The sequence below is a fragment of the Cinclus cinclus genome, chromosome 5 (assembly GCF_963662255.1).
Source record: "Cinclus cinclus chromosome 5, bCinCin1.1, whole genome shotgun sequence".
In the NCBI taxonomy this organism is placed as follows: domain Eukaryota; kingdom Metazoa; phylum Chordata; class Aves; order Passeriformes; family Cinclidae; genus Cinclus; species Cinclus cinclus.
In genome coordinates, this window is record NC_085050.1 from 62,977,539 (window position 1) to 63,001,213 (window position 23,675).

At 41.0% G+C, this 23,675-nt stretch overlaps 1 protein-coding gene across 3 annotated transcripts; it reads right to left on the minus strand.

Annotated features, from left to right (window-relative positions):
* Positions 1–737: 737 nt before the first annotated feature.
* On the minus strand, positions 738–23,105 carry SMARCA5 (SWI/SNF related, matrix associated, actin dependent regulator of chromatin, subfamily a, member 5). Of its 3 annotated transcripts, XM_062493096.1 has the most exons (24): positions 22,731–23,105; positions 20,332–20,406; positions 17,912–18,078; positions 17,192–17,292; positions 16,437–16,537; positions 14,274–14,453; positions 13,763–13,918; positions 13,530–13,661; positions 13,195–13,263; positions 12,717–12,826; positions 12,214–12,440; positions 10,629–10,750; positions 10,388–10,540; positions 9,036–9,172; positions 8,440–8,584; positions 7,932–8,051; positions 7,584–7,694; positions 6,921–7,034; positions 6,189–6,311; positions 4,838–4,970; positions 3,751–3,869; positions 2,439–2,651; positions 1,903–2,013; positions 738–1,026 (listed from the first exon to the last, which is right to left on the minus strand). In XM_062493096.1, exons 1-24 carry the CDS (start codon positions 22,863–22,865, stop codon positions 961–963), a joined length of 3,120 nt encoding a protein of 1,039 aa, XP_062349080.1. In that variant the 5' UTR covers positions 22,866–23,105; the 3' UTR covers positions 738–960. The 3 variants fall into 3 exon arrangements, with proteins under 3 accessions (XP_062349080.1, XP_062349078.1, XP_062349079.1); XM_062493094.1 differs by lacking the exons at positions 20,332–20,406; positions 22,731–23,105 and adding an exon at positions 18,467–18,493 and having other exon boundaries at positions 8,440–8,588; positions 9,040–9,172; XM_062493095.1 differs by lacking the exons at positions 16,437–16,537; positions 17,192–17,292; positions 17,912–18,078; positions 20,332–20,406; positions 22,731–23,105 and having other exon boundaries at positions 8,440–8,588; positions 9,040–9,172; positions 14,274–15,990.
* Positions 23,106–23,675: the final 570 nt, after the last annotated feature.

A 23,675-nucleotide genomic window follows, 5' to 3' on the forward strand; every position in this document is an offset into this window, starting at 1 on the left:
TTTTGTTTACACAAAACTGCTGCCTTTTAGACTTGTGTTCTTACCAGGCCAAAACTGATCAGAGCTTATGAGCATTTGCTTCATTTTGGTTTGTTTTCCTAGCAAATTCCAAAAGTATTCTACATTAGATGATGGCATTTTTGCAGATGCCAGATACAGCACCGGGAAGGGACAATAGGGACAATGTAGGGATCTCTCGTGCATGGCCCTGTTTGACTGGCTCAGGGCAGAGTGAGGGTTGCTAAGTACAGCTGTGCACAGCTGGAGCCAGCACCAGTTCCTTTCACTCCAGCCACAACCATCTCTGCATTTACCACAGCTGAGTGTGTGAGACAAATGACAATTCCCAAATTATCACTGTTCCTGTTCTGACTTCATGGCTGTTTGCCAACAGACCCAATTCTGCCATGCCTAAGCCATTTCTAAAGAAATGCATGACTTGCCAACCTGTCTTCTGGCTCAGATTTTAAGCAGAAAGTTTTTACTTTAGTTTTGTTCCAATCATTATTCTAAAAGTAAATAACCAGCCTTTCCACAAATTTCAAAGAATTGAATGTATTGGTACAGTAAATTCAGTAAAGTCAGAGCCACAAAATTTCCAGAAACAGAGTTTAAGTGGTGGCTTGTACCAAGAAAACGACTAACACCCTAAGAGGAAACAAACTAGGGGACGACTAAATAATTATGCACTGGAGTGTAAACATGAATGAAAATAAAGATCACAAGAAGCCTTATTAATAAATGAAGACAATTTATTACTTCAAGTGTTAATGGTAAAAAAAATTCAGCACAGCTGTTGCATTTAAAAAAGTGAAACTACAATTAAGTACTATGTTCTAGTTCAATAAACAGATGAACCCAATGTTCTTTAAAACAGTTAAGCATTATACAGTACATCTTATGAAGACCCGTAAATTAAAGAACTACTTCTTAAATTTAGAGATTAAAAAAATTCTGCATTCACAGCTTTAGCTTCTTTTTTCTCCCACGCCCATCAGGAGTGCCATCCATTTTGCGCTTCTGTGCCTGCAAGGGAAGATTTGATACTAAGTTATTGTCATACAGAAAGGCTGTAAGCAAGCAATGTGCTTCAAAACAAAGCAGATTGAGAAGACTGACACCTGGCAGCTTTAAAATGTGATAAACTGCAAATGTGGCATATGGTAAAAATGCACATCTTTGCTGTTGTTTTTCATTCTCCAAATCTGGAAGAGCGTGATTTCACAGAGGTAAAAAGTGCATCAAAGCAAGTAGGGATGTTATAAAGCTTCTTCTTTTGAAAATGTACTTCTAAATACCCATTTAGATGTTCTGTGAACAAGTCAAAGAAACTTTAATAATCCACCACTATAAACCTTACGGATTTCTTCACATCTGTCAAGTAAGTTGTGCTTCTAAGTGTTTGCTACAACAGCTCTAGGCAACAACCTGAACAAATGGAGGTAGGAAAATGGGTAAAAGTGGTATTTTATTTACAAAACAGGCCTGCATATTAGCAATATTTTGAATTTAGTCAGCAAAGAGAGCCATCAAGCAGATGTGCCGTTTTCCCATATCTAGCTCTAGAGACCCATTTTTAAATAGATCCATGGATGATTTAGCAGATTCTACAAATCAAAATACATCCCTGGTGTGTCTACTAGGGTAAATTTACAGTGTACCAACCCAATGACTCAAAACATAACAAGTTTATCTGCTTCAAAACTACACTTAAGAAGCTTTCTTCCTTTATATGATGTCCTCAACTGCATTAGATGAACACTGACATGAACTTTAGGCAGATTTTAACATTGCTCTCTAAGTTGCTGGTTTCAAATAACTTTAGATACCACTTGTCCTAGACACTTGGAAAAACACTGTTTTCAAGTCAGCTTTTTCACAGAAATGCCTTTTAAATCTTACCGAAGATGGTTTTGGTCCGCGTTTCTTCTTTTCTGCCTTTTCCTTTTCTTCCAGTTCCATGTTTTCTCTTTCAATGAGAGTGATTAAAGTATTACACCTCCTTTGCAGCTCCTGCATTGTACAACATATTCAATCAGTACCTTAGGCAGCCACTTAATGTAAAAATCCCCTTAAAACATTAAAATGCTGTTGAGTAGCTAAGTGTTCTGCTGGATCTTGTCAGAGTAACAAAAAATGAAATGTTGCCTGATACTTACTGGCTGGCTTCACAGGAATGGATTTGATTGCAGATTTTTGTTTTGTAAAACGCATTTGTATTTAACTCATTGGAAAAGGGTACCTTAGAATTTTCAACTTCTCCTCCCATTTGCAGCCATGGCCGCATTTGACACCCGTGCAGTTGTTGGAAATATATAAAAAGGTAAAACCTTGTTCCCATACACCTACCTCAGTATTTCAGCAGCAATTTAATTGATTAATTTAATATTGTGATAGACATTCATGGACAAAAAAGAGCAAAATATATACATATATACCATTGCAGTTCTGGACTTGAGAAACCAGTCAAATCGGAATTGCGGCGAGTTTCGGATACATTGTCTTAATTCATCATAGACATTTTCTTTATCAAATCCTAGTTTGTGAAGCATACAGATTAGGAAGCGATCCTCCTCTTCAGTGTAATTCTTCCCTTTATTAGTACCATAGGATATTCTTAGTTGGTGGAAAGGGGCTTTATATCTCCCAATCTGAACAAAACAAATAAGACCACATAAAGCTAAGAAATAGGTCAGAATTAGCATGGAAGTCTCTTGCATGAGAGCAGTAAATCATAGGAAAACAGAAAACTAGATATTTTAGGATCTCCCATGCTAAGCCACTATAAGAAAGGGACTGTAGGTTCAGGAAAGTGCATGTATCAAAGCTATCTAAACTGGCAAATTCTGGTTTAGACAATAGGCAGCTTTGTAATCCTTTGACTAATGGCAGACTTTCACCACCTTTGAAAACAGGCAAGACAGGTCAGGATTCAAGTGGCAATGATCCTTTTTAACACAAATCCTCAGGAACTGGTAAAATCAGAGTAAGAGTAAAAAGGTACATGAGAGTTATTAGCACATGGTTCAGCTGCATTCAGGTTTAGTCTGACACTTCTTCCCTAGAACCAACTCAGCAAACCTGAAGTGGAGAGAAAATTCTGATAAAATATGTCTTAATTAACTACACATCTCTTCATTACCAAATACTGCTTGGTGAAACACAGACAAGAACAAAAGCCTCCTCTGTTGGGTAAGGCTTTTTTTAAGTGCTCTTAACAGGTGTCTCTCTTTTTCTAACTCCCATTGTCTCTCACTATCTCTGCCTGTTTCTACTTCTCTCCATCTCCCTCCACCTGTCTTCCTTTGTTTCTCTCTACCTCTCTCTCTCACCCCTTTCTTTCTCTCCCCATCTCTCTTCCTCCATTTCCCTCTCCATCTCTCTATCCCTTTCTCTCTCCCCATTTCTCTCTCTATCCCTCTCTCTTTCCTGTTTTCAGTTACAAGTGTCCAGAAGGAACTGTGCTGCTCCCCAAAGCCTGCACTATGTGCAGTTTGTTACACAGTGCTCTAAACCGTGTGCTGTAATACAGAAGACTGTTTCAAACACCAGGGTGTGCCACGGCTAAGGCTGTCATCACAGCACTCCCATGGGATGGAAAAGCCATAGGAAGAAATTGCTGAGTGTTATGCAAAGAGACCAATGTCATGCCCAAGATGTCTTCACACACCAGCAGCACTGGCCAGACAGGGATCCTGCATCTCCCCTCGCTGGCACCAGGAAACAAAGCCAGAACCTGAGCAAACTCACCTTCGTATCGAGAGCCTTTTTTATGCTGATTCGTCTCTGAATTCTGGCTTCTCCTCTTTCAATCTGAGCCATGATCTTCTCTATGTCTTGGAGTTCATTGCATCTTTCCCAGAACACAGCTAAGGAAGGAAAATCTGGTTAATTTCTTATAATGCATTGTAAAAGTCAGAGGTTTAACCTTCAAAAAGGATGTTAGCTGTTCCTTCCTTTTACCAGAGCTTACTGCTGTGTAACAACAGACATGCCTTTAGCTGGTAAGGAACCTTCCCTTCCAGCTACCATGTGCTGCAGTATTACAAATGCTATTTTGAAGAGGGTGGATATGGGAATCTTCAGTTTAAATGAGGTGGAATACAGGCCAGAAAGGTTTTTGTCTGTCAGTCTCCTTATAGAGGAAAAAAAAAAAAAAAAAAAAAGCTTCTTCAAATGGAAGCTGATTACCAGAATACAGTTTTACCAAGAGAAGCAAGAGACCAACTGAGTGCCTGAAGACAAGCAAGTGCCTAAAAGACAATTAGGCATTTAAATAAGGGGTTTTTTTAGAAGAATTTCTCACATTTTCAACCTGCTCTATACCTTTAGAAATGTAGTGCCAGGACTTTGTAACTACACTACAGTGGAAAGAAGTTCTGAGACATGAGAGGTAAGTAGCTAAGTGGTCTCAGATTACAAAAACCAGTGGTCACTGTATGTTCAATCAGGATGTATTTAATGTGCCCTGCTCTCGAGGAGGAGGTAAAGGTTAACTTCTGGTTAGTGCGTACAAGGAAAAGGGAAATCTCTCCAGCTAAGCAGTGTTTCTCAGCATTGCTTTTTGCAAAAATTAACAAGAACTGAAGACAGTGCTACCTAGTTAGATTCAAGATATAGTGAAGTGGCTCAGCAGGAGTTTACCTATGCATTTTAGTACAGCCTTATCTAATGATAGAAGCCAGATCATCAGATCCAAAATCCATCAGTATAATTCTAGCCCAAAAATCTTAAATAGTAGTGTAAGAAATTCTCAGCAGTAAGATGTTACCATGTTCACAGGCAGCTCAAACGAGGCAAGCAGATAATCTCAGAGCTGAGAACAGAACTAGATTACCCGAATACTCAATGACTTCCTCTGGGGTTTTTCCTTCAACTTCTCGTGCTATATTTTCAATGTCATCACGGCCCCACTTCTCATTGGCTTTGATGAACTGGTTGAAATCTCTCTTATTCCAGTTAGTGAAGCCCTGTACAGCAATCAAGAGGAAACATTGCACAGAGGTTCAGGATTTGTCCATCTCCAAATGTGATTCAACAGGTTTCTTTAAATTGCCTGTAACACTTCCATCATTCCACAGCGTCAAACCTGTTCTTTCTCTGCAGTTTAATTTAGTAGAAGAAATGTTTTTATACTGCAGTCACTGTAGTCTATCCATTTAAATACTGCATAATGACTAGCACTAGTTCTTTAGTTACCTAGTAATTTCTGCTAAGTTTTCAGCTGATAAATTAATCCCTCCTCCTAATAGTCTCTGCATAGGATTGCTTTCTAAGAAAAAAAAAATGGCTCGAATGAAGCAAGCAGTGTCTATAAAGGCTTTTGTTTTGTCAAAAAGGCCCCCCAAGTGCCTCACAGACACCCTCAGCCATTGGTCACTCTCCCTCAGAAGCACTAAAGCTATCTTGTGATGATGTTACTCAGCAGGGACACAAGTAGCACTGCTGAAGTTACCAGCCAAAGTAGGTTCATTTCATATTACCAGTAACTTTTACAAGTAATGGGAAGTAGCAAGTTTTGCCAGCCATGTCGTGATTTAGCCACAGCTTACTGGACTGTACTGATTCCTGACCTCTGTGATTCTGGTGTCTCCACAGTGAGCTGTTCCAGCTCATTACTACGCAAGCAAGAAATCCTGTCCTGTAATTCCGATCCCCTGCCAAAATACAATGTGTAAATATAATATCCAAATCAGGCATATCAGGCATTCACCTGCTTTAAATTATTTAAATATACACGCTTCCTAATTACATACCTACTCAGCTCACTCCCTCTTTTAGGGAGGGGCACTATTGTCTACCAGATGTAGTTTAGGAAAACTGACCATTCAGACTCTGAGATTCACTTCCATATGGGTGTGAGACTAAGGCAGAAGATGTGAATTAAATAATGTGGAATGCAGCACAACCAGCTCTGCAGCCATTCTGCAAGGTGCCATGGAAAGACATCACAGTCCAGTCAGTCCCAGACTAGGATTCAGGAAAATCCAAATGCACTAACTTGGTGCATGCTCCTCAAATATATCCTATGACAGAGGCCTATGACAAACCTAATGCTAGAAACTCTTTTCAGTCAGAACCAAAATTTGCAGATGTGTTAACAATGTGACCAAGAAATGTTCCATAATGCTGTGAAATACAAAAGAAGCCCTCAGCTGATTTCAGTCTCACTGAAGATTCAACAATACCTGGGTTAGAAGTTTCTCTTTTTCTTCTAGTTCTTCATCATTAAGAGGTTCAGCCTCATCAATCTTAAGCTGCTCTTCCTTTTGTGCTTGGGCTGCATTTGGGAGATCAGGATTACGAGGTACCTGAAAGGTTTTGCACTTTGTAAGACTGAATTAATTTTTCACAGATAATACTAATTGTCACCTTTCTGTTAATATAACCTAATATTTTCTGCAGCTGAACATTATTTCATTCCATTTAAATTATTGTGAAAGACTGGAAAAGTATGTATTTTCCCACTGTTGCATTAAGCAGTTCCATTGTGGGAATTTAGAGAATCACACATAAAGGACTGGACTTTAAAGATCACCTCTTTGCCAACCCCCTACCATGGGGTTTGGCACTCATCCACTTAGATGAGGCTGCTCAAAGCCTTGTCCAACCTGGCCTTGAACACTTCCAGGGATGCGACATCCACAGTTTCTATGGGCAAATGGTGCCAGTGCCTCACCAAGCTCACAGTGAAGAATACCTTCCCAATATCCCACCTGAACTGCCCTCTATCAGTTTAAAGCCATTCCCTTGTAAAAAGTCCCCCTCCAGCTTTCCTGTAAGCCCCCTCTAGGTACTGACAGGCTGCAGTCAGGTCATCCCCAGAGCCTTTTCTTCTCCAGACTGAACAACCCCAACTCTCAGCCTTTCCTCTTAAGAGAGGTGCTCCATCCCTCTGGTCAAGAAAATTCTACAGTTACCTTGTAACCAATTGTTTTCCTGTAGTAGAGAATCTCTTTTTCCAATAGTTCAAACAGGCGAGGAGGAAAGAACTGGAAGTCCTGTACATTTGGCTGTTTTGGAGGTCGTGGAGCCTGAAACACAAAGTTTGCATTTGGTTCCCTTTCACATCCAGATCCTGCTTCCTTGTAAGAACTGATTTAAGTTTAATGAGCAAACAAAAAGCTTTATTTTTACAAAAATGCAGTGTCTTAACTTGGGGAAAAAAAGTCACACCGTGCAAGAGACACCAACCATCACAAAGAATTCTAAAAGCTAAAGACCACTGAGAGGAGAAGAGTGGTCTTTTGGGAGGAGGAGGAGGAGGAGGTGGCTGGGGAAAAAGTCACACATGTTTAAAACATCAATTTTCCACAGGAAAATTTACAGTTGCTTCAATAAGAATTAGAAAAAGCTTACCTTACCTTTCTAAGACCTTACGAGTTTCATACTGGTGTTACGTTTTTTCTCAGAGAAGTTTGTCTCAAGTCCTTTGGAATTCTTTTTCTAAATTTAAATAGTCTCTCCACTTCATAAAAGTGAACAGAGCAGTTCTCATGACTAAAGACCTATTTGTTGCTTACAGCTTTAGCCATTTATCATGCATATTTAAACAATTTATTTCTTTTAATGAGTCAACTCACCTTGGGTGCTTTTGGTTCACTGACTCGAAGAGCCTCTCTGAAGTAAGCATCCACAGCATAATTGGCTTTTCTTTCTCTTTTAGGTGGTTCAATCCACTCTGTGAATGCCAACTATAAAAAACAAAACCCACCGCCCCAAAAAACAAAAATTAAGTTTTGCAAGATCATCTGACCAGCTACAAGTTTTATACAAAATTAGATCTACATCTACTTCATTATAAGTGTTATAAATGTTTTTATTTAAACTATTATCATAGAAGACACCGTATTTTACGCAAAACCTCTTAAATAAGTATGATTAAAACATGCAATTTAGTGCATTCCTCCAAAAGAAACTTAAAACATTACCTTCTGCTTTTCTCTGTAGTCTTCCCCTTCAAAATTATACACGCTAGATTCAGTATCCATAGTAAAATTCCTAAGGGAGCTTTCACCCATCTTTGAAAGTTTTTCGTTCATTTCCGCAGTCTTGGACGGGGGATACAGAAAAGAACAGTAGCCATTTGGATAGTACTTCATTATTTAACATCTCATTCCCAGATAGAACGGGAGCCATTTTGGAAGGCACGTCATTATTAAACACCTCATTCCCAGAAAGGAGCCACTCTGCAAGGTACTTCATTTTAAAACATCCCATTGCCAGAAAGAAGAGGAGCCATTCTAGAAGGTACTTGACTATAAAACATCTTATTGACAACATCAGAAAAAACAAGCACAACTGAGCAACACGAAAACCCTCCACAGCAAAACCCCTTTTCTCTCCAGCTTGGAAGCAAGTTATCATCCACAGACTCACTATTATCTTGCCAACACATTTAAATCTATGCGTGGGCTTCCCCTTTTCAAACCACCTCACCTTCTTTGCCCCTCTTTCCAAAATGTGATCAATATCTTCATCTGTAATCTCACTGTCCTTTGAGGCAAACACGTGTGTCGCCCCATGTCTGATCATTTGCAGCATTTCATCCTTTCCAAGTTTATTCAAGTTTTGATCCACCAGTCTTCCTAAAGATAAAAACACTTCAGGATAGCAATTCACTAAAGACTTTTTGTTACGGAAGAAGCAATATGGGATTTTTCTCCCCCTCATATTTCCACATACAAGCTATATATTACTGATTCCAACCAAGCCAGCCAAGGTTACCTTACTTTTCTCCACCTATTAGAAAATGGAAAGGTATTAATTTCCCCAGTTTAAAGGAGAAGCTGAGTGCTTTAAAAAAACAAATCTGGCTATATCCACTTTCATGCACATATCACTTGGAAGGTAAGCAAAAAGTTAGTGAGGAAATGCCTTCTCCTACAGTAAAATAAATTTCCAAGGCCTTTGCACCCTCTTTTCAGAGCTCAGCTGAGGAAAAAGAACCCACAGGTTCTTACAGGCTGATTCCACCATGGTTTACAACAAGAGAAGAGGGAATTTCATCCTAGATATGAAGTGCCTTCACACACTTGCCTTGCTGGATGACTATGGAATCCAGGCGGAGTTTCATTTCTGCACGCTCCACTATCCTCTCCTCCACGGTATTGTCTGTAATGAACCTGAACACCCTCACAGTCTTGGTCTGCCCAATTCTGTGCGCTCGATCCTGCCCAAAACAGTGACAAAAAATTCAGCACTTGCCTTCCGGCATGACTACATCATTAGGCTTAAGAGTTTCATTATTTCCAGCACACAGATTTACAAAATGGAACAGCATAGGTCACTTAAATGTTTATAGCTATCCATGGCTATCCAAGATACTACATTTTTTAATCTACATTGCAAGTTTTGGGGATTTTTTTCAATAACATCCACAATGAGTCTGTCTCTACATGTCATAGCTAAAAAAGAGCAGGTTTTGGGGGTTTTCATTAAATCACACCGGGGAGAAGACTTGGATGCTTCTGATCTTAAGCAACCTTCTGCAAAATCAAAGCATGAAGAAATCATCTCTGTGCTGATCAAAAGCTGCCTTTCTGAAACTCCTTCTGTAGTGCCATGAATAGTTCAACAAAAATACCATACCCTCCCTCTCCTGACTAGCAAAATATGAACCACTGTGCCAATCAGTATTCTCAACATACACCTGTAGTGGTAGCTGGTACTGCCTCACTTGAGCTTCTAGACATCAGTTCCATCATTTTTTGGAAGTAACTTTTGCTAGAGTACTTGAGACACTACAGGTTAACTGAAAAAGGTTTCCAAAACTTGTTACTGAAAGGCCTCATTTGTCAAAAAAACCACTGGCAGTTTTTAAATGGCTTTGCTTTCTTAGGTGGTCACTAACGTCCTTGACATGTATCTAGGATGGAGATGCATGCAAATCTACTTTAAAAAACCCCTAAAGATAGTTGCTAAAATTCTAATTTTCTCCTTCCATCACCATCAACATAAAAGCAGTTTTTGAAAAGTTTAATTCAACTTTTCTTTTATCTCATTTTTAAGATCTCAGGAGAAACAGTGCAAATACATTCATTTCCACTCCCCACAACAGTGAAGTTTTAATTCTTTATAGTTTTGGGATTAACAACCTAGATTTATTTCATTTTTACTTAATCAAGGGGGCTATCTTCATTAATTTATACTAAGAGGTGTAGCATACACACAGCATTTCCCACTGCATGAAACACTGTATAACCAAATGTAACTAAGGACTAATGGTTCCACACAGTGGAAGCTGCACTTAAACTGAAAATTTGCCTTACAAATCCTACTCCTGGGCTAAAGTGGGAAAACACTGATTTATTTTGGAATTACACATTTCTAGCAAAGTTTTGGGAGAAAAATAAAAGAAAAACGGAATTTCCATCTGGATTCTTACCATAGCCTGGAGGTCTACTTGTGGATTCCAGTCTGAATCATAGAGAATTACAACATCAGCAGTAGCCAGATTGATTCCAAGACCTCCTGCTCGTGTACTCAACATGAACACAAATTTTGAGCTGTCAGGATCATTGAATGCATTAATGGAAGCCTAAGTAAATGAAAAGAACAAATCAGTTAAACAAATTGTTTTACAAGTAGTATTTTTACATAAATACAATCTTTAAAATTGTAAACACCTGTCGTTCATTGTGAGGTGTTTGTCCATCCAGTCTGCAGTATTCGTAATTCCTCCACATACAGTAATCTTCCAAGATATCTAGGACTCTTGTCATCTGACTGAAGATTAGAACCCTTGAGCCTGTTTGGGTAAAAAAGGTTAATTATGCTTTCTCCAAAACATAAAATTTACCAAACTCTGCAAGTCTGCACTACCAGAAAAGGAAGAAGGGCAATTCCATGTACTAAGAAGAAAAGTAGTGCGAATTTCAGATCACAAACTACAATGCAGGGCTACAGCTGCTGCTGTGACAGCACGTCCATGCCATGGGACATGTTTGTCTTACTCTGATATGTCACTGTCTAATTAATGGCTGCCTTTTCCCTTTTATTTTGTATTGTACTTCTTAACAAAAAAGTCCCAGACACAGCAGAGTAAGATGGTAACACAAGTATAAAAAAGCATCAAGTATAAAGAAGAAAATTTTGAATTATTTGTTAGTTTTGGATTTAAGATCTCTAGAGATGAAGTGAGTTCTTCTTAAAGACTTGTCAGTTTATTTACCTGCCAAGAACAACTTAAAAAAAAAAAAAAAGAAAAGCAAACATTCAGTACTTTATGCACACACACTCAACCATTTCCAATCAACTGGAGAAATTTAAGTAAAACACAGGATATAACAAAGCTTCAACTTCTTTTTGTCCTTTGGACTAAAGGGTGAATACTGAACTCTTTTGCTAAAGATGGTAATTTGATTTGAGACCAGGCCAGTATTAATTACAACACCTCATCAATAAACCTGATAACAGGAAGAAACCAAGATCAAAAAAAGCACAGTAACCACTGAATTGTTTGGTTTTTAGTCCTGAGTTATACGGCTACAGCTTCTTGGATGATACCTAGATACAAGGCACAGGTTGCTTTTATATTACAGAAGACTGAGGTTTGGATGTGGTTTTGTTTTTCTGCAAAATGTCCCCACTCACAAACTTACCCCCAACTCTTTTAGCAAAGTTACTACAGGAAGCACACTCAAAAAAATTATTTAATGAGTTCAAAATTTATTCCAGTGTCAAAAACTCTGTGGCAAGTGAGTTTTACAGTAATCCATTTCAAAGCTTTGTCCCTACCATCTAATAACTTTAAAACAACTCAAGAGTTCCCTCAATGATTGAGCGTTTACAGCATACGCTGAAAAACCTCAGATGCTTCTCAAAATTACATGGAGGAAGAAAGACCAACATTTCACAAAGGATTTGACTTTAACCCTGCATGAGGACTCTGAATCTGAAATGGTCCTTCACGGCAAATCAAAGCTGTGGCTAAAGTACTATACAATTACATTTCAAACAGCTAATAAGACTTAGAAAGAAAACCTAAAACCCTGATCAAATGATATTTCTGTGGTCTAAGCTGGGATGAGAAAAACAGAATAAGAAATCAAAACACTTCAGCACAAAAAGCCATAATGGACTATTGATCCAAGCTGGTATCATACTGGGAACCAAAAAGAATCCTGGCTAAAGTCTGCTGGCTTTTGCTCAGAATACACAGAAATATCACTGAACCAAAAACTCTCAAAACACCAGAAAGGAGATGCATACCTTGCTCTTTCAACTTGGGTAGCAATTTGTCCAGAACTACCATTTTGCCACTGTTGGTGACCAAATGCATGTCTGTTGTGTAAGGTGGGCCAGGCTCTGCTCCATCAAAGAGGTAAGGATGATTGCAACATTTCCTTAGCTGCATCAGGATGTTCAACAGTCTCATCTTGTCCAGCTTCCCTGCTGAGTTCAGGATGTCTATATCCTTCATCAGGATCCGGGTATACCTACAGCAGAGAAAGGAAAAAAAACCTGCTCACTCTAAAATGAAGTTGGTCCATCTTTAAGCAACAAATACTATTAAAAGCTCACCCTACCCTTCATTTAATCCGGTAAATCTCCCTGACATGCATAGTTCTGTCACAGCAGTGTCACAAAGAAATAGGTATAAATTGGGAGTACACCAGAAAGAACAAACTGAGTTTCACACAACCTTCAAGTCACAAACAGCACGTTCCTTCTAAGCCTTAACCACAGCTCAGTCAAGCACATGCATTAATTACCATTCTCGCTGCATTTTGCTGAGGCCCACATAAATTTTAACTTCCTTCTTCGGAGGCAAGCTTTTCTCCACATCAGCCTTGATGCGACGGAGAAGGAACGGTCGTAGCACCTGAAAGAGGTTCAGCATTAAATGCATTTTTAGAAACTGAAACACTGATCAGGTCAATGGACAAAACACAGAGCAGATATTCTCTATCACAGATACCAGACCTATTATCAGACCATCTGAAAAATCAACCTATATGGAGAGATTATTTGCTATACATGGGATATACATGTACTTTCTTTGAAAGACTCAAAGATTAGGTCAAAATCATCTTTCATATGGTTCTGTGTCCTTTGACTTCAATTTGCTTGACTGAAAATTTGTGGACTAATCTCTCTTATCCTAATAGTTTATCACAGAAGCATTAGAAGAACTGTTTAGGGTTTAACTTAGGTAAACGTAACACTTGCACAAAAGGCAGAAGGACTCACCATATGAAGGCGCTCCACCAGTTTTTGATCCCCTAGACAATTGTTGGTATCAAACCATGAATCAAAATCCTGTATCAACAAAATAATCAGTTTATAAGATACTTCATTTGAAGGTGCAATGGCATCACAATGACGGTGAAAAAATACAGCTCTTATATAGCCAAAAGAACACAATTACATATTTGGCCTATTTTATGAAAAGCTCAATAACACAAACATTTCTAACTCAATCTGTCATTTACCAATAATTGACATCCCTAATTATACATATCCAGGTCTATTCTCAAATCTGGAAAACCAGCAAAATAATTTGATTAGCAAAAATGAAGACTTACCTCAGCTGAGTTAAAGACATCTGGCAAAAGGAAGTTGAGAAGTGCCCAGAGTTCATGTAAATTGTTCTGAAGTGGAGTTCCAGTTAATAGCAGTCGGTTGGTAGTCTTGAATTCCCTCACAATTTCTGATAACTGAAGGACATTGAGCCATGAGCATATATAAAACATTACTAGTCCCCACACCAACACCTAATAACCCACACAAACTTCTTTTTCGGTGTAAAATAAATTACCTTGGATTTTTCATTTTTAATCCTGTGGGCCTCATCTATAACAAGGTATCTCCAGTTGAACTTTTTGAATACTGACTTCTCTTTGATAAGCATTTCATATGATGTTACGCAGACATCCCATTCTCCAGGCAACAACACATCTCTCACAAAGGCAGCCTAGATAACAAGGTGACAGCTAGTTACTGAGGCTCTGTCAAAGTTAAAGCAAAAAGAAAACAGTAGCACTGTTACAATTTTCCTATTTAAAGTCTCCTGAAGGCAGTGTCCTGCCTTCATAAAGGAGACTGCGAATCTTTGAACAAGAAACAATGAACATAAACTTATGAAGCAATAGCTGGGCAACACACATGAATTCTAAGTTGGTTATACCCCAGGTAGGCAACACTCTAGGTCTTAACCCACTACAAATCCAAGTAACATCCTTCCCAGGGAAGGAAAGGGAAAGGACAGCAAGATCACATGCTGGATTTACACAGGAATACACAGGAAAATCCACCATATCCAAACTCACTCGCTGGTCTTTGTCACCGATCAAACAAACTGCTCGAAGTGTTGGTACCCATCTCTTGAATTCATTCATCCAGTTCTGCAGAGTAGACTTAGGAACTAACACCATGTGAGGTCCAGGAATGTTTCTGTAGTGTTTCATATAGCCAAGAAGAGAAATCGTTTGCAGTGTCTTCCCAAGACCCTGCAAGACACATTGATGTGTTAGAAAAAAGAAAACCTCTCGCAAAACACCTTTAAGAAAACCCAAGAGTGGGCTCCGAGTACAGCATGGAAGGCACAGCAGCCTAAATAAATGAGGGAGATACAAAAAGGGTATCAAAGTCTTGGCTAGGAAAAGCTTGCAGGGCTTCCCACATTTCATTAAAACAAAGTAGCAAGAGTTTAATTTTTGAAACCTTGGATTATGCAGTTGGAATTTTGCCTTACCTTTCAAGTAAGACAACTTGTTAAAAGTACAAAGAAACATTATTTCCTAAAACTTTATTTTGTAGACTATGACTGACTCAGGTTATTTAGAGACCAAACTTTACAAATTAGATTTAGGTATTCTCTTAAGCGTGACAAAAAGTGAATAAATTAAGAACACTTAGGAATTTTTAATTTATTCCATTAATCAAGCAATTTATATTACTAACACTATCACAGTAATATTATATATTATCAGTACTATATTATCAATACTTTATAATCGTAAATATGTTCTTAATTAATTTTTAAAAGGAGGCTTCCACAGGTCAGAAATTACATCAGTTCCTGTGAGGAAATAGCCAAACAAGTGTAAAAAAATGCATATGTCAAAGAAGAAAACAAATACTGAGTGTCTGGTAAAACACAGTATCTTCAACATATAATTTTAACTGAAACAAAACTGAGGAAGAACTGAAAAACGAGATCATTCCTATACTTTGAGTAATTAAAAAAAAAAAAGTTCAAATGCATGGGAAATAAAACCCCAAGCACCATCAGCACAAACAATTTTTGGTTCTAAAATTCGAGTCCTTGTCTTCAAAATAACCAAAATCCACCAGGTACAAGATGTGGAAAAGTGTTTATAGGATGTGTGAAATGCATTAATAATTTCAATATTATTAATACCTAAGACTAAACAATAATATTTAATAACAATATTTAATCTGTAACACAAAAAGGATACTGGAATACCACAAATCCAAGTACTCATAAAGCTTCCAAGGTGTTTTCATTAAAACAACCCTGCTCCTCTTAACCAAAAAATTCCTCTATTCATAAGCTTTTATGTTTAAAAAGAACTTGATGTATTTAAAAGTGAATCATGTTACTAAACAGTAAGTTAACTTCAAGTTGGAGACAAATGAGTTTTTCTTATACAGAACTTACAGGAAATGCAATACACTGAAATTAATCTGATTTCACATTTTTGTTTCTTCTTTTCTACTTCTTAGGAAAAAGAAATAATCTAAAACCATTAAGGGGAAAAAACACCTGTCTCTGAAACTACTACAATTTCTTCTGCATTCGTCCCTTATCTTTTGGAGGGGGGGAAAGAATAAAATACAGAAGCAAAAGCTACTATGGCCAGTGCCAACTGAAATGCCCATGGTCATGGTGTATGAGAAATTTTAACACAGCTTTCTAGCTACATCTATCTTTGCATCATTTTTCCCAGAAAATTCCCACTCCTGTAGCTGCTCTGTGGACATCAGTCAATAGAGGACACTCAATCCTGGTATCTACACATGGCCCTAACAATAGGAAGTGTTTCTGTATTTGATGCTCTTTTCATATATGACACTCTCCTCACAAGGGCAGCTGGAGAATACCATAACAAAACACCTGCAATTTAGAGAGAAAGAAAACAGAGGACATGTCAACACGTGGAACAACCTCCCTCCACCAACTTCATATTCCTAAAGGCTGACAGATTCCCTTTCCATAGGTCTATTTTTGAAACCTGCCTGCACTATTTATTTAAATTAAAATGCCTTTGACACTTGTAAAATTAGTGACTTTAAACACATTAGAAAAATAAGACTGCCAGACTATAACATTGTATTTTGTGTTATTAAAATTCCCATATATATATATATACACACACACACACACACACACACACACACTGCTGGACTAAAATGGCATTGTATTGCATGTGTTCTTAAGTGATCCTAAGCACAGGATCTGTGCATACCATTTCATCTGCCAGGATGCCATTGATGCCATTTTCATACAGAGAAATGAGCCAGTTCAGTCCTCGGATCTGGTAATCACGCAGCTTTCCCCACTTCACATCTAAAAGATACCAAAGAATATACTAAAAGATATACAAAAACTTAGGAAAGAATTTCACCACCTGTTGGGTAGTAATTGATTAACAAAGTGATCAATTGATCACAAACAGTGATTAACAAAGCTACAGAACAAAATCAAGTAATAAATTCAAGGACAATGCAGAACAGAGACAGCAACATGTTAATTTTGTTTCTGCAAGCTGCTCCAACAGCTTTGTTTTCTGCAAGAAACCAAAGCAAATGGAAATTCTAAGTCTATCATCACTGTCCAAATCAGAATACAGTCAAACATTACAACAGAATACTGAATTCCATTAAATGAACTGGAAGCTGTCAGGTGCTTTAAATGATATCAGAATATAGGTTATATATGCAAAAATGGTGACAGACTTAAAAACTCTTTCCTATTAACTGAAATATAACAACTGGATTTCTAAAGGACAAGATTCACTGCACCATCTTTCTAGCCTGAATAAAAACAAGCAGTTCCTCACTAATATATTTTATACCATTAGATTGGTGCTGGATTTTTTTCCTCCCTCTCCTGTCCCACCAAATTATTTCACTATCCCTAGAGAGCATGCAAAATGAGTTAATTTTAAACATTTTGAAAGAACAGGGGAAAAAAGAAAAAAAAAATTTGAAGGAAACATACATGATGGAGATTCTTCAAATCGAGTGCAGACATTTGTTGTCTTGGAGCTTTCTGTTAACAGCTCCTCATCCTCTTCCTGCTCTGTTCTACGGTGTCGATAGCTGGAAAAGTCCAAGAAAGTTTGTGGAGAGACTGAAAAGACATCAAGTTGCTGCGAAATAAAATCTAATGTATATTAGGGTATATATTGCAATACAGAATGCTACCACCCAAAGAAATTTCTAGCAAGACTCTACTAGAATTTATGTTCAGCACGCTCAAATATCAGCCTGAAGTGACTGGAAAGGGATTAATGTGTGCATCAGAACTTAATTACAGGCCTTTAATTACAAGATAGGGGATAACACTGCATCTAAGTTCTGCTGCACCTGCCAAACAAGCTGCAATGAAGGTAATCCAAATTTCTAGACTCACAGTTTTCAAGCAGCCTGCAAGACATTGCATAGGGTGTGATGTTCTCCATGAGCTCTTACCATTTAGAGCCACGACCGCCTTACTTTTCTGCCCCTGCTTTTCCTCATGCTGGAAAGCTTTAGCATCAGCACAAACCTCTTGCAACTCCTTGAATTCTTAAGTAACCCTCAACTTACAGGTGGGCAATTAAAAAAAAGGGCACATACACATTGACACAGGACAAAAGCTTAGCAAGTTCAACTTCCACTTTTGAAGTACAATAAAATCTTATTTATAGTACAAGTTGGCCTATGTGTCATCACTCACTCTCCAGCTGACAGTAAATTCTGTTTCTCATCCTTCTTTATTCGTGGACGTCCAGGTTTCATTTTTAAAGGTGAAGTTGGAGTTTTCTGAGCAGCAGGCTGAATGAAATGAGCAAAGAGCTCAGTCTGCTTCAACAGATACTCAAATCTGTTTGCTCTGTCTGTTTGCTGGTGACAAGGGAAAATTAAATGGAACAAGTGTGAGACACTCCAGTATGTATTAATTCAAAAGAAAAAACAAACAAATACTTTTGAAATAGATGTTCACATTACTTTATACACATCACTACAACACCAAAGAAGACACGAGCAACATCAGTGTACCTGCTGCTGACAGATTCAATACTCTTTTTTTGGGGCCAAGGCTCATCACTGCTATGCAACAAGATCAAAGCTGTGAGACAGACCTGTGCCAAGACTAAAATCTAACTAAAACCTGACTTTGGCACATAGATCGCACAAGTCTCACTAGATAAGGCCAAAGTCCCCTTAACCACTTTCTCCTATCAAAGGTGATAGCCCCACTCCTAGAAATTTCCCCCCGCCCATCACACACCTGATTCTTCATTGTTTTAATTCATCTCTCACCAGACTGGCAACAGCTGCTCCCTACTGCACTGCTGACCTGCCTGCTCAGCAACGTACAGCACCTCCCTGGGCTGTCAGATAAGCAACAGAGCTGGCATCAAAGGGGGCAGTAAGAGCAGAGCAGCTCATAGCCAACAAGCCAGAACATCTGTTTCAGTAGCAGAGACCTTAGACATGCCCAGCCTAACTCACCGGGCCTGCCCCCTTTGATAGGAGCTGCTGTTTCTGCTGCAAAATGAAGATTACAGCAGACAATATTAGTATCTGAAAGGTTCAGCTTCTTTGAGACAGGTTCCATTTGGAATCAACACACCTTGCCAAGGCCACACCAAAACTTTGAACAGACAAACAAGCCAAAAACAGCTCCAAGGCTAACAGTAACCACTCTGACATTCTGCCAGCTGCCACAGCATAACCTAGTATTTAGCAACTTGCAGCACAGCTACAGGAAGTCAGTTCTCATAGTAAAAAGGAACATATGTTCCAGGCTTCTGCTAAGCAATGGCAGCTCTGTGAGTGTTTTCTTCCTTAGTGTAAGCAGATCCCGCACGATGGAAGAGACTGGGAAGACAAAGAGTTAGAGAACAAAGAGACCACAAAAGAGGTCTCAATGTATCACAGAGGACCCAGACTCACTCTAAGGGTATTTTAAGCTTGAGTGACACAGCCACAATCTACATCCAGTAAATTTAAGTTTTCCTGCCTGTTCTTCATCGGTTTTGTTTGTTTACTTTATAAGCATTTCTTTTTTTTATAAGGTTTTAACTAGGCAAGATCTCACTACCATCCAAATTGCCGACCCTTCTTTTTAAGTTCTTTTTCTTACTGGCTGTTCAAGAGAGAAGCAGAAGAGATACAGACTGCATTGCAGAAGGTGCCCGATTCTAAAATTTTAGTGAGGAATCTTCTGCAAGCTTTGGCCTTGCACACACATCCCCACACTTGTGTGCACTGCACTTGAGGATGTTCTTTTACGGGACTAACGAACATCATCTGTGTCTTTTAGACAGGACACAGAAAAGAACAGGCTGTACTCTGCAACCCTGAGCTATCCTTATACCAATGGAGACACTTTTCCCATTTTCTTTTTCAATGCATCTCTAAAACAATTGCCCTTGTTATTGTGTCTGTCTAGAGACTAAAGGAGACAACTCCAAGTTCACTTCCTTCAGTGTGCCAGAAAGTAGCACAAAGAAATATGCAGAAGATGACTGAGTTATTTTCAGTGGCAAGAAGAAATAACACAGGAAGCAGCAAATTATAAGAATCAGTTTCACTTTCCTATGAAGAAATTCCACGTGGAGTCAGAGACACTGGAATTACAAACAGGAAGAAAGGCAAACAGGGAGCAACTGAGAAAGAAACTGCTATGAAATAGTGAGGAATGGGCAACTCCACCTCTTACATTATATAAACTATGAAAAAATAAAAATTGAGGAAAACAGCAAATTTTCTCCTTGCTAACATGTGAAGCACAGAATCACTACCAATCTTCAGAAACCTGAGGACTCTAATTTAAGCTTCACAAAGAGATTCCCAGAGAATCTTTCCATTTCTGACTGAGAAGCTGAATGCTCAACTCTTTACAATCTCCCTTGCTGACAGGATGGGGTGCTCTACAAGTAACTTTAAAATGCTGGAAAGGAGAACGGTCCAAGGAGCATTTTTCTGGAAACTTTTTGTTTCAAGTTACTTAAATATTTTTAACACCTAAAAAAATCTTCATAAATCCAGTTAAGATATTTCAAACAGAATATAACAAACAGAGAACTCAAATCTATTTTAAGCAAGTGCTTAAGTACTGAATAGTACACAGCCCCAAATATTACATACCATTTTCTCTTCATATGTAGGATCTGTTTCCTGGATTTCTTTTTGCTTTGCCAGAGATGCATCGTCAAAAGACTCCTGAGATGAAAAAGAATTAAAAAGAAATATTTCTGAAAAAGGGGAGATACCCACGTAAAGCAGAACAAGCTTTTTTCACATTGTACCAAGCAGCAAAAGCTGGCTGTGGCACCTGACGTGAATAGATAGTAGTCAGCTCTCTATTATTTCCTACACAATTACCTGGAGATGGATCAAAGATCCCTGCCACAGGGTGAGGGACAAAGCTGAGTCTCTGTAATCCGATTTAGCTCCATCATTAAAGCATCACATCAACATGAATGAGGGAGACAGCTGTGGTCCGGGAGATCAGTGTGCCACTTCTAGGGTGCTGAGCCAAGCCCTCCTGAAGCTGGCTCTGGGGCACACTGCGAAAGCACCACCTCCCTCCTAAGTGAGGGCAATTTCGAGGTTTTTGACAGATTATCCCAAACCATCATCACTCTGTATCAAAGGAATAAATCTAAGCAAGAACCCAGACTGCAGTTTTGTCCTGAAAGCTGAGGAGGAATTTAGGAAACTGTATTTTTCTCCTATGCAGTTTACTAAATCAAATAATGTTTATCACCCGTGGTACTACTGACAACAGAAAAACCAGTTGGCTGGGAGAGGGCAATCCTCCCTCATTCCCTTTCCTGCCAATTCCTGAACATACTACCTTCAATTACTCTTTTGGATCAGGGATTTTTTTTATCCTTGTCTCTTCTGCCATTAGGTTAACACTTTCCACATCACCTCCCATATGTATTCTCATCTTCTGTTGTTAAAACTAAAAGCAGTGAGATGATCCTTCCCTGATAAACAATGCTAAGGTAACATATTACAAAACAACTCTTGAAAGGGTGAGAAAATGAAAGAAATGAGATGCTTTCAAGTGTTTATTAACCATCTGTTTAACTGAGCCAAATAAGAATGGAGCTAAATTCAATCTTCACTGGCCAACACAGAACAAAGGAACAGGAAAAGTTAAGAAACAAATGAAACAAAGCCTGGCAACAAACAGGATGTTTGTCAGTGGGTATTTCCTCACAAACCTCTGGCAGGTGAGACATGTGGAAACTGAAAAATCCTAACACAATGTTATGTTTAATTTGCTAGTCAAAACAAAGAATAGAGCATAAGAAGTTATAGCTAAAGCTCTTCTAAAGTCATAACCAAAGCCTCTTATTCATCCCTCACTGGACTGAGCCAACACCCAGCGAGCACAGGCAGAGGACCGTTGGAACTTCTGTTCGAAATTCCCCTTTCTCCCACAACGCCTAACCTGGAAAGCACAGCAGCGGAGCATCTGAGCTCATCATCTGCTGCACAGATGACAAAACCCTGCAATTTAGCTGGAGACCATGGAAAGCAGTCTTTCAGATGCTCACGACTCCAAGGCATTCCAACTCAAGCTTCACTGTATGCCAGGAAATCCCTTCCCAAGGTAAAAAAGGAACGGACTTGGCAGCACAGAGAGCTCTCGCATAAGGGCGCTTGGAGAGCACGCTTTTCTCAGCCTCCACACGCTAAGCTCCAGCCCGGAATTGCCCTATTTCTGCAGGTTCGAGCAAGATTCATTTCCCACAGTGCTTTGGCTACTTATTCAGCCGAAAAACATGGCATTTGCAAATTTATTTAGATCAAGTAGGTTGAACAGCCCAGCGTGACTCAGAGTATAAGGCACCCAGCACTGAAAGCAGGACCGACCAGTTTCCTGCTATCGTTAAAGAAACAATCGCTGCGATAGAATTAGCATCTCCAGGCAATCACTTCCAACTCCTTAAAATTTCTGGAATATACGCACCTGCTGCCAAAACAACCCCTCCAACAACCCTCAAACCGCCTTCCGCCCAACCCCCCCCCAAAAAAAAAATGAAAAGGAAAAAAAGTTTTTAAGCACTTCAGCAGACAAACATCGCTCGTGCCTTATAGACGCCGGGCTGGCTCGCCGCCGGAGCAGGAAGCGCAAAGGCCGGGCAGGGTCTCGGGGAGGCAGGAGCGGAGGGAAAGCCTGCGGGTGCGCGGGGGGCTCCGGCCGCCCCTTTTAGAAAACAAATAAGCGGCGTGACCCGGGCGCAGCGCCTCCTCCCCCGTGTCCCGGCGGCAGGAACAGCGCGGCTCCGGGGCCCCCTGCGCGGCGGGGAGGGGGGGCACGGAGGGCTGGGACCCCCTCCCCAGACACCCCCACCCCGCCGGGCCGCGCTGCAGGCGGGAGGGAGGGCGGCCGGGCGGGAGCGCGGCCCGGCTTTGCCAGGTGCGGCCCCGCGGCCGCTCCTCCATTGTCTCCCGCGGCCCCACGCGGCCCGGGGTGTCCCACCTGCCGCCGGGGCAGCGGGGCGCCCCGCCGGGCCAAGCCGACTCACCTCCATCTTGATGTCGCCCCCGGCCAAGCCGGCGGCGCAGGGCGGCCCCGTCCCCGCGGCCTCGCCGGTGTTGCCGCCCGGTGGCAGCGGCGGCGCGGGCAGCTCGTCCGGCTGCGGCGGCTGCCCGGCGGACATGATCCCTGCCGCGAGGAAACGGCGCTCCGCCGAGGCTCGCGCTGGCGTCCGGCGGGGCTGCGCGCTGCGGGTAGGGGCGGGCGGCAGCCGGGATGCCGGCGGAGGAGGAGGAGGAGGAGGAGGAGGAAGAAAAGGCGGCGGCGGCGGCCTGCGGTTCCCGGTTCCCGGAGCGCGGCCGGCGGAGGGAGCGAGGCCCTGCCCGGCCCGTCCCGCCGGGAGCCGCCAACCACCGCGCGAGGCGAACCGCGCCGCGAGCCCGCGCTCGCGAGACTTCCCCCCTTTCCCCCGCCCCGCCTCGCGCGGCGGGGCCGGCCGGGAGCGAGGCGCGCGCGCCGCCGGCGGTGGGGGCGCTGCCGGGCCCGGCCCGGCCTGGCCGCGCGCTGCCGGGAGTTCCCGGGACGGAACGCGCTGGGATCCGTCGGGATCGATCCCGCCGGGCCTGCGGGGGCCCCGAGGCCGGGCAGGGAGCGGAAGTCGTCCTTGTAACTGCTGGGTCCTCACCGCCCCGTAACTTAGGGCCGTACGGGAGAGGTCAGGTCGAGGCTGGGCGCAGGCATCGGGTTTTATACCCCGGGTAACATCACAGCGTATTCCGAGCCGGGAGGGACACACAAGGATTATGGAGTCCAGCTGCTGGCCCTGCGCAGGACATCCCTACGAGTCGCACCCTGTGCCTGACAGCATTGTCCAAGCGCATCTTGAGCTCGCTGCTGTGACCACTTCCCTGGAGAGCCTGTTCCAGTACCTAGCCGCCCTCTGGGAGAAGGATTTTTTCCTGACGTCCAACCTAAACTTCCCCAGTACAGCTTC